Genomic DNA, 10,903 nt, shown 5'->3' on the forward strand with positions numbered 1-10,903 from the left:
CTTTGAATTATGCACACCGCCATAAACTATAAGCACGACTTTTGAAAAACCCTCGTAAACGCTGTAACAATCTTTACGTAAGCTGTAAATTCACACACAAAATTTTTCCAATTCAAGTTATCTAACAGATGCAGTTTGCAGAACTGCGATATCTATTTTTGGTGCAGAGTTACGCATTTCTAAACTCCGTGCTTCGGAACTTTGACGTTTAGCGCGGAATATTAGGAAAACGATGAAGCACACAAAACAGGCACGAGGTTTTTAAGGCTTCAGTGCTGTCTTAACATTCTGCGCCAATAATCTGGTTTATGGATTACTAACTAGCCCAAATCAACACTTTGTCCGCGCTTCAACTTTTTATTAAACATACCAGTTTCGGAAGATGAGTAGAACTTGTTGCTGGGCGAGTTGGTTGGGATCTAAAGAATACATTGTTGCGCCAAAAAAGGAACATAAAGACTTAGGAAGGAAGAGTACGAAACGCGCTCAATCGCTCAATCAAAAGCGCTCAATCTGTCGTTTCGTACTCTTCCTTCCCAAGTCTTTATTTTCCTTTTTTGGTGCAACAATGTATTTTTCCGTTTCGGAAGTTTTCGCAAAATATCACAGGCTATAAATAAAAACGTATGCTTCCTAGAGTCGCTAGAATTTAGCTCTTTGTCTCAAATGCAATAAACTTTATCCAAATTGGTCGAGCGGTTCTTTCATGCAAGTATTGCTGTGTTTTCGCTTACAAAATGTTCATAGGAATTATGTTGCCTTTCTATTCAGTTTTTGTTTACTCTTGGTAGTCTTTCAGTTGAAGTGCAATTCAACTTCGTGTATAACTTTTGCAAGGGTTACCTGAATAAAGAACTTCAGTAATATGGCTGTTTGGGCTTGTCGGTACACCATATTGCTGAACCGCAGCACAAATATACACAAGGACAGACGACAGACGAGAAGCGCTCGTCTGTCATCCCGTTTCTTCTGTCGCTGCGTAGAATGCGTGGTTCAAGTTCACCAATTTGAATAAGGAAATCGCAATTGGCTCCGAGCTAAAGATTCCTCTCAAATGTTCGAAACCGGGTTTACTATGTTCGCCTATATTTTCATTCCTTTACGCCGGTTGTCACATGGTGACGGTTGTCACGTCGCCGTGGTCATCAGCCCACTGGGGTTCGAACTCACGGGAGCCTCGAATTCGTCTGTCGCAGGGCGCCTTCTGGGGACTGATGATCGGCTTGGCTGTCGGCATTGCTCGCTTCGCCTGGGAGTTCTCGTACACGGTACCCACCTGCGGCAGCGGGGAAGTCGACCCCAGGCCCGCCATCATCTCGCAAGTACACTACTTGCACTTCGGATCGATACTGTTCCTCATTTCGCTTGTCTCCACGGCCGTCATCAGCCTGCTCACGCCGCCCATCGACGAAAGACATGTGAGTACATTAAACGTTATAGCCTGCTTCGTGCGTTCTGACCATGGTAGCTTAGGGCAAAGCGGTGGACAGACGCACGCACACGCACGCACTCACACGCACACAAAAACAAAACAAAAAAAGGAAGACAAGGGCGGGCGCTACTTTTAATTTGATTCATAGGTCACCCAAAGGTACATATACTAAAAAGTATCGCATCACTGTGACGCAATCATGGCATAATCGTGTCATATTTGGAGAAAAAAAAAGTGTCAAAGTCAACGTTACGTCGAAATACATGACAACTACCCATATATATGTGTTTCGTATGTGACGCACTATTTTCGAACGCGAATGCGAGCAGTACGAGAACTCTTTCTTGCCCTTGTGTTGCCTGCTATGCATGGCGTGCAGCACAGAAACGGTAAATGCCGGCAGCAACTGCAAGGCTAATCCCACCAGTAGCCTACAACAACTCAACTCAACAACTCAACAGAAACGGTACTTACGAGTCAAAATTTCAATTTGAGCATCGCGCAGAAGACGAGGAGACAAAATGAAGAGGACGGCGCACCGTTGCACTCGCAACGAAAGTTTATTTGAAGTTTTAAACAAACCGGATTCCGTGCGTTTACCGCAACCAAGCTTACGTATAGGGGAAGCCGGCGAGTTTGATTGTAGACCTAAGCAGCATTGCTGTGATGTTGGGAAAATAAATTCATTGACAACTGCTATCGGCTGATCACGCTGACACCTCCTTTGGAGATACTATTGACCGGACAACACACGCGTCACCGGTACTGAGCGCTACCGGATAGCACGTCTTCATCAAGGATTACTGCACATTCAAACGACGGCGCATTCGCTCAATCGCATTGACTGCATACTTCCGACTGCTTTCACGCGCTGTTTGCGCCACCTATTTTAGATTTATATTGCACGCAAGCTTAACGCGTAACCATTGCGAACAATGCTCCCGTTGTTAGCAACGTTTGCAAGAAACAAAACGGCAACGTTAGCAGGAAACAAAACGGCAACGTTAGCAAGAAACAAAATGGCAACATTCACAAGAAGCAAAACGACATTTCAGCTCCCCTACGAGGTGTCGGTTTTTTCTTCTTTTAAGCTTTTACTTCTGTAGTCTGTGTTAGTTTTATTGTGCCACGTGTAGCGAACATATTTAGTCACGAGCGCTTCTTTCCTTCTTTTTTCTTTTGCTTTGTGCCGGTGGGCATTTGTCGCCGGACTATCACTGCTATCAAGTTATTGCTCGGCGTATGACGCGTCTTCTGTATTGGAAAATTTTTAAACGTTGTCGCCGACTCTATGTCGCAGAGTCTTGTCAAATCACGTTGAGGGTGCGACGCGAGTATCGTTGTACATTCTTGAATGCACGCGAACAACAGCGATTACTCTGGAATGCACTGTGATAAACGTATAAGTAACGGATGGACGTGACCCGACAGCTCAGATTCGACGACCGAGGACTGTGCTCGACGCTGTCATTGGAACATGAGTGTCGCTTGTTTTTCTGTGCACAAGTTGGCCCATTAGAGAGTTAGATTCTAACTGAGACTTTCCACAGTGTTCCGTTTGCCTTACCATCAACCACTGCGTGATGATATGTAACACGCATGCCCCCGCGTGACTGAAGAGGTACTATAGATATCGCGCGAAAATCCGGACACGAAGCAAGCAGTAATCACGCTACATTCTCCGGATACCACTACTCATTTAAGGGCCGCAGAATTATCAATAATGCCACGTTGTTATGATGTTACTGTGTTACCAGTGACACGGGCCAACCACTGACTTGAGCACCTCTATGCACATAACGTGCGATGGAATAAACAGGGCCCCGTCACTTCAGCCACTTCACTATTGTGACGGCCCCGCCAGCGTAGCGAGAATGGAAGAAGGAAAAAGAAAGGAGAGAGCATACCACAACGCGATCGAAGCCAAACCTGGTGGCCCAACACGTGATCACACGTCAAAGTTCGTGGTTGGTTTTAGTGTTCCCACTCTGCAGGCGGAGCCACGGCAGGGTAGCTGAACAAGCGCTCACAGAATAAAAACTACTGGCATAGCTACTGGGAACCAAACGTTTCGGCGAATCTCGATACTTGCTCCGCGACCTCTCCGCAAGAGGTCACGTGTTGGGCCACCATTGTGGTTTCACGGAGCGTTCGCTTGCCAAGGCCGGTTGCGTGACTTAATTGCTCCCTCCTATATTTTTCCTTCCTCCACGGTAGCGAGTGTTTACCCTAGTGACAAGCTATAGGAAAGTCGGTGGGGTTCCTAAAAAATGCTGTCGCATTTGGTATCGCATTTAGGATCTATTTTATTACAGTGACAATGGGCTGGCTTTGGAGGTGCATCAATTTCACAGATGGCCTGCTATACGAAGATGAAGTATTTCGACAAAATGCCTACTGCATTAGGTTGCGCCGAGGACAGAAGCCCAGCCGTTCTCACAGTGCGTGGGGGTAGTAGGCAAGGAAGTGCGCTGAAACTTAAATATCATAAAGCACAATTTTGATGTCTTTCCTGTTGTAAGTCGCTCGTATTCTGCCGTCCGTGCAGCTCTATCGGTTGACCTACTCGACGAGGTTCAGCACCGAGGTGAGGGAAGAACTAGACAGGCCACACAAGAAGGTGCCGCCCACGGTCAGCGCAGTCACCGGAGGTGCTGACAACCTGGCCTACAACAAGAGCGCGGACAATCTGGCGTCCAACGATGTGCCCATGACCATTCGGGGCCACACGTCGCCGCACGAAGTGATGCAAGCCCCACGCAAAGGTACCGTGTTTCTCGATAGATGTTCGCAGATATAGCGAAGGTTTGCACGTAGCATATATGCGAACGGTTAATTAAAGCTCCATCTTGCCGACGCCGACATTTCAGTCCTTTCAAGCATAGCGTTTTATTTTTCTTTAACGCCTCCTTTCGATAGATCTTCCAATTCACACCTGTCTTGCCCTCTGCGAGTTCGTCTCTTCGCGTCAGTGTGCGCGAAATGTCCAACGATTGCTACAACAAAAACTAAAAGACGTATTGCAATGAAACTTTGCAGGAACCAAGTAGACTTTGTACAGACACCGGGGGGTGTCCTAAAAGTTAACTAGATTTTTCGGTAAAGCCGTACATTACTAGGTTGTATTTAAGTTGCGTAGTCAAGCAGTTCCGCATAAAGCACACCTATGTGCGCGATATTCTAATCGACGACCCGCTGCAGTATCTCAGTGGCAGGTTGCGGGTTCGGTTCCTGTACGGAACCGGCGAGCCGCGGGACTCACCCCGAAACGATTCTCGGGTACCAATGGGGCTGCGCGCAGGCATGGCTGACGCTGCACTAGATGTGTGGATCCTAGGAATTTGCGCACATCTGCCGAGGTTCCACGAAGGTTTAATCTCAATGGAGGGCGCGGCTTAGTTCTTGCGTGAGTCTAGTCGGTGGCTTCCCCCGTGTCCCCTATACTGCGCTCGAGCGTTCTTTAATATGCCTTACCAACGCGGCCAAACCTCCACGCTTGTTACGCTTGTACACTTGCGCAAAGTTCACTGCTAAGGCACTGCGGGAACCACATTGCTTAAGCGACGCGGGCATCGCAAGACAGGCAGGAACGGCGCGCTTTTGTTTATTTTCAACGCTGAGTCCAGATAAGCCAATTCACTTTTAAGCGACACAGATGACAGCTGACGCAACAAGTCCGCTTCCACGATTTTGCGCCTGCCTTTATCTCCTTTCTTCAAATTGCATCTGCCTCTGTCTATTCTCCTGCGTCCGGGTCTCGCGAGCGCTATGGGGTCACAGAATGAATGAATGAATGAATGAATCAATGAATCAATGAATGAATGAATGAATGAATGAATGAATGAATGAATGAATTAATTAATTAATTAATTAATTAATTAATTAATTAATGAATGAATGAATGAATGAATGAATGAATGAATGAATCAATCAATCAATCAATCGTTTATTTTTGCATTTTCACACAGGTCGAAATAGCGACCAGACCAACTATAGCGTGGAAGTTGTTCACCGTTAAGCGTTTCATTCTTGGCTCTTTCGCGCTCGCAGAACTGCGTGGGTTCAAGAAGGCGCTGTTCTGCCTCTGCGGCGTCACGTCTACGCACGAGGAAGAACAGGCGATGGCGGCCAACCAGCCGCCGCCCGTGAGTCCCGAGCAGGAGGCACAGGATGCGGTCAAGGCTCTGGACGAGCACCGCGTGTGGGGCGCCGCCTGCACGGTCAACGCCGTCGTACTCATCGCCATATGCGCGTTCGTCTGGGGCTTCTACGCCTGAGCAGCAACACTTCAGTGGCCAGTTACCGAGCGAGGAATTTACCGTGCGACGCCGCTCTCAATCCACTCGACGTGGGACTTGTGCTTCGGGACGCCATCGTTAAGACAGTGCAAGTGACGATGATTCCGGCCGTGCCTCATTTGTTTCTATACTCCCTTCCATACATAGCTGTCAACGCTGTGGAGGCTAGAGAGACTTCTTGCAGTGGCTACGCTCACACTTGGATATAGTTCGATGTCTTTTTGACCGTAATTGTGCGCAATTGTGCGCTACTGTTTTTTTTTATATAGGCTGAGTGTTGAAAGAAACAAGTTTTAATCCTTAGAATCGAACACAATGCGGTATACGGCTGCTAATGCGTTGTTTTAGGTCATTATTTTTGTTTTTGTTGTTCTTTTCGGGTTTTCTTTCTTCATTTGTAACCCGTCGCGTGGAGCCTTACGTGCGTGCTCGCACGAGCGAACGCTGTTGGCGTGCAACAAAGCATGGACGGAACGTGCGGAGGGATAACTTTTCTCGACCGAACTTCTTGCGTACGTTCCACAGCGTTGATTGCTATGTATCAAACTGGGTATAGAGCCGTCGGCAGTGCTGGAGCGGTGGACTGGAAAACATTAATGTGGTCCTGCAGGACGCGCTTAGCGCGTAGTGGGCGTCTCCCACGTAGGGTTTCTCCCACGTAGGACAGGGTGCACCTGGCGGCCGCTTCGCGGGCCTACTGGACAGCCCGTTGCTGGTCGGCGAGTAGTGAGCTTCTGAGGGACTTCTCCCACTTGTCCGAGGTGGAGTCGGGAAGAGCGTTCCTAGCCTCCCAGAACATGTGTGCGAGTATCGCAGTGTCTCCACACGAGGGCGGACGTATCGCTGAGGTACGCGTCGGGACAGCAGCACCACAACAATTTGGGACAGCGCCTCACCTGACGATCGCCTTGGTGGCGGGACATTAGTTCCACGCACCGTCGGGCGTTGTCCGAAGATCATTAGTGTTTCAGCGTAGAGGAGACGTACTATAGCCCCACATGCGAAATGCCGGAACTCTTCTCCGGGAACAGCAGTGCTGGTGGCGATACCTTGCGAGGCTCGGTTTAACCATACGCGTGTAACCCTCATTGCACTGGAAATGCCTATTCGGCCTGCCGGATTTTGCAAACGTGTCGGTAGTGACCTAATCGTTACGAAGCTATTCAAGTATCTTCTGTTTCGAGATGTTGCGCAACACAATGAAGTTTTCAACACGGCGAGCTTGACCATCACTTCACGAGACGTAACCAGCCGCGCTGTTCGTGAACGCTTCTGTTATTCCAATGAACGTGGGCAATAGTACGTCTCCTCTATGCAAAAAAAAAAAAAAGCTGTTTCTTAACTGGTAGCTACCGGTACTCGCCCGGATGACGGACGCACGCAAACTTACCTCCTTGCGTCACAAGACGGTGACACTGTGCGGAACGTATCAACTCAAACTTGTGGAGTCTGTGATAGCAAGCCACATACGTTGCAGAGAGACTGCTGATCCGTGATTCAGCGTGTGTGTCTGTGTGTGTTTGTGCATTGTCTGTGCTGCGACGCTGTAGCTTTTCTTTTGTATAGCTTCTCTTTTACAAAGCAGGACACTTGCTAGTTTTAGAGTTGAAAGCATAGGACAGATGAGTCCGTGGCTTTTTATATACTCGCCTCACGAACGCTAGGGCTCACTCCTTCGAATTCAGTGCACACTCTCGAATGCGCAAGGAGCCGAGAGCCTCCCGGCGCTGTCAGAATGACACAAAAGTTTCCGCACACAAAGAGGGGTCACGTTGCCACAGGAACCTTGGGTGTGATTGACTCATGACATTCATAACTTGGACAAAATTGTGCATCATCAAATAGCGAAAAAGAAAGAAAGAAAGACAAACAGAGCCAACATCAAGAAGAAAGCAAAGATGGCAAATGCGAGCGCTGCTTTTACTTGGCCCGTACTCATTCAAGTGAAGTCAAATCTGTTTATTCGCTTTCCCTACGTCACTCTTGTTTACGGTGCGCGGTTGGGCTCTGTATCACTGTGGTTGAGTTAACAGTTCGAGGATTCTCAGCTGCATTCAGTACTTGCGGGAACGGGCGGCTGTCCACCGCGGTGCTCAAATGTTCCTGAAATCAATAGCGGAGATTGTGTGAACCAAAGAATAGCGGCAGTGTTTTCCTTTTTTTATGCGTACACAGTGCACGGTACATAGGGGAAAAATACAGGTTGGAAGGTATACGGGCCTCAGTTGGGTCTGGTTGGCTTATTTTACTGCAATCAACTCTGCATATGTTGCCCGAGGAGCAATGTTCCTTCAATAAGTGACTTAGAATAATGGATCTAGAAGCGCCCACCGTCTTCCACCACTGCAGTACACTCGTTTTTATCTACATGCACAGTTCATGCGCAACCAGCACAAGCTGGCCGGTAAAGTCTGAAGATGAGACAACAAAACACGATGTCAACACTGAGGTGTACGCTACTGGTGACATTGTTTGCGTAGTGCACATACTTTCTAGTGAGTGGCTGTCCTATCTTGTAATGCTCTGAGGTCAAGTCTTGACAATCAACAGGTCCGGTTTCTTCCAACGTAATTACACAATCGCTGTTAAAAATGCCGGTATCTTCAAATATCAGTGAGTCTTTCACTTTGTTTCGCCGTCTAGAAGGAAAAAAAAAGAGCAAGGACAGCAATGTCAGTGCTGGCTGAACTGCGTTGCTCCATGACTCGATAACCATGGAATACTGCAGGAACTCGGTTTCAGTCGAGTTATCATAGGTACGGGTGGCGACGTTGTTCATTCTTTTGTGGTCGGGCCACTCAGGCTTGAATACAAATGTTTGTTTGTTTGTTTGTGTGTGTGTGTGTGTGTGTGTTTGTGTGTGTGTTTACATATCGGCGTGCCACGTGCGAGCTTCAAAGATAATTCATTTCATACACTTGGCACCTTGATGGGGTTCAACTTTGTAAATATGTTTCTAGCAAGGGTGTTTCAGCATATGCTAAGCGTAGACTTTTGAACCCCGCATGAGCGAGAAGAGCGCACGAAGTTTATTTTTACACGAAGCCATGCCTGTCAATTTTAGAGATGCGTTGATGACCCACTTCCACAAGGAGTGCGACGTATCGGTGCTACGTTTACTGCATGCCATTACCAATATTTATTCAGTACTGTACGAAGACAAACAACCCTGAACTATTTGAATTGATTTAACGTTTTCATCTCGGATGCATTAGTAGTGTTGTAGGATTTCATTGTGTTCCCTGTTGATACTTGTAGCAAAATTTAAGACCTGGCCGATATTACATCTAGGAAACTGTTTACATGTGTCTAGGATGCCAAGCAGCGAGGCGGTGAAGAAGTGCTTTTCTGGGTTACACGTCAACAAAAAGCATGCTAGTCTTTTCTGTGGTAAATTATGTCTGATGCGTTATCTTTGTTTCGACGAACGTCACGTCAGACTACGTGGATAGAAAACTATTGCCTCTAGAAACTTTTCATTAAACGTAATGCCAAACCAATTTGTCTTTGTACGGGGTGTATTACCGGTCTATGCGGGCAACATACTTTAGCATCTGTTTAATATTAACTGTAGCATTCTACCAATTCTGCTTAGTATTGAGAAAAAGTACACGATGCGTGTGAAAACCAAGTTCCTTTCTTTATGGCTTCGAAACATGGTTACGGTACTTGACGACATGTAACAATCGTTACTTACGGGGTGCCAGTAAGTAACGTGCTCGCTGGCACAGCAATGATCCACAAACCATATTTTTTTAAAGAGAAGGCTTATTGCTTAGATCATTGGACTGGAGATTGTTGTGTGCTGCTTGTAAGAGCCATGAAGCCACATAAACATGATGAGCTGGTATTCAATGATTTCGTTCTCTTTCCATGTTCATTTGTTGAGAGCAGTAGCAGGAAAATGTGCGTTGTTTGCGAAGTGATGAATCTACGTTTTAACGTATGTGCAATGGTTCTACTTTGTTGATCAGTGATTTATGCGATTTTTATCATACAACTCAAGACGCCGTGCATCTGTTTTAAGCTGCGCGTTTGGGTCAAGCCACTGGGTTTTTTTACATGTTTGTCGTGCGTTTGTACAAAATAAACAGAATAAAAACAATTGCGCATTACTTGTACTTCGTGTGCTTTGTAACTTCAAATGAGAGTCAAATGACGCCACTATCTCGTGATATGCGACTAATGCAAGAAAAAAAAAACTCGTTTAAGGTGATAAACTAAAAAGCAGCACGTGTAGAGAGGCCCTTGAGTAGCTCTGCGCAAATACTAACGTTATAGAATTCTGCAGTGCACGATATATGAAAGTTCTTATCGGTATCTTACCTTACTTATCACCCCCACAAGGAGACGAATGTGAAGTGCGCCCTGTGTGGGGCCGCGGGGCACGAAACGCGTAGGCGCCCTAACAAACTGATCGCTACCAAGCACGGGAACACGACTGGCCAGTCTCGGTCGCGAGAGCGGTCGGGAAAGAACACTAAAAAGACACCGGGGCGCTGGTTCGAGTCGACGGAGGAGGAGGACCTCTGACGAAGCCGATCGAGATCCAGATCGCCACACGGAAGCAGAGCGAAGAGCAATACCCGATCGAGGCACTCCTTCAGCTGCAGGGCTTCGCAGAGGTCGAAGTCGCCGCTGCCTAAAAAACAGCAGCTGAGCTGAGCGAGGCTTGTTTCTCCCACTGATCCAAAGCAGAATACCGGTGAAAATGATAAACGCGTTAAAGAAAGGGAAAAGGAAAACGTGCGACTGAGAGAACAGCCCTTAGAACAAGAAGGCAAACAAAAATCAATGGAAAAGAGTTGTCACACTTAGACACGCGCCTAAGCAACAAAATGCTACGGCTGCACACCCTGCGTCGGTCGAAAGAAACAGCCAAAACGAAGGCTGTGGCAGATATAACCTCGGACTCTGCGCTGTCTTCGACAACACCAGTCTCAAGTAACGCGCACACAACGGTAGCGCAAATCCAAACAGTGATCACGGAAAAACATCAAGATATTTATGCAAGAATTGATTATGACAGTCAATCAAAGCTTATGGAATTTCAACAACTATATGCAAGAACGGCTTAGAAAAACATAAGGGATTGGTGGCGGAACAACTCAAGGCAGTCACGAAGACCCTTCCGACCAGAAAACGCGCAAATTTGATTAGGAGCGGGTACGGA

The 10,903-nt window shown here is 47.1% G+C and overlaps 1 protein-coding gene across 1 annotated transcript in view; it reads left to right on the forward strand.

Moving 5' to 3' along the window:
• Positions 1-9,845, forward strand: part of LOC126516724 (sodium/mannose cotransporter SLC5A10-like) — a 57,613-nt gene extending 47,768 nt beyond the window's left edge. Inside the window, exons 12-14 of the mRNA XM_055064272.2 lie at positions 1,197-1,418; positions 3,981-4,197; positions 5,483-9,845. Of these exons, the coding sequence (XP_054920247.1) occupies positions 1,197-1,418; positions 3,981-4,197; positions 5,483-5,709 (666 nt within the window). The 3' untranslated portion in view covers positions 5,710-9,845. The remainder of the gene's footprint in view (positions 1-1,196; positions 1,419-3,980; positions 4,198-5,482) is intronic.
• Positions 9,846-10,903: the final 1,058 nt, after the last annotated feature.

This window comes from Dermacentor andersoni, chromosome 3 (assembly GCF_023375885.2).
Source record: "Dermacentor andersoni chromosome 3, qqDerAnde1_hic_scaffold, whole genome shotgun sequence".
Taxonomy (NCBI): Eukaryota; Metazoa; Arthropoda; class Arachnida; order Ixodida; family Ixodidae; genus Dermacentor; species Dermacentor andersoni.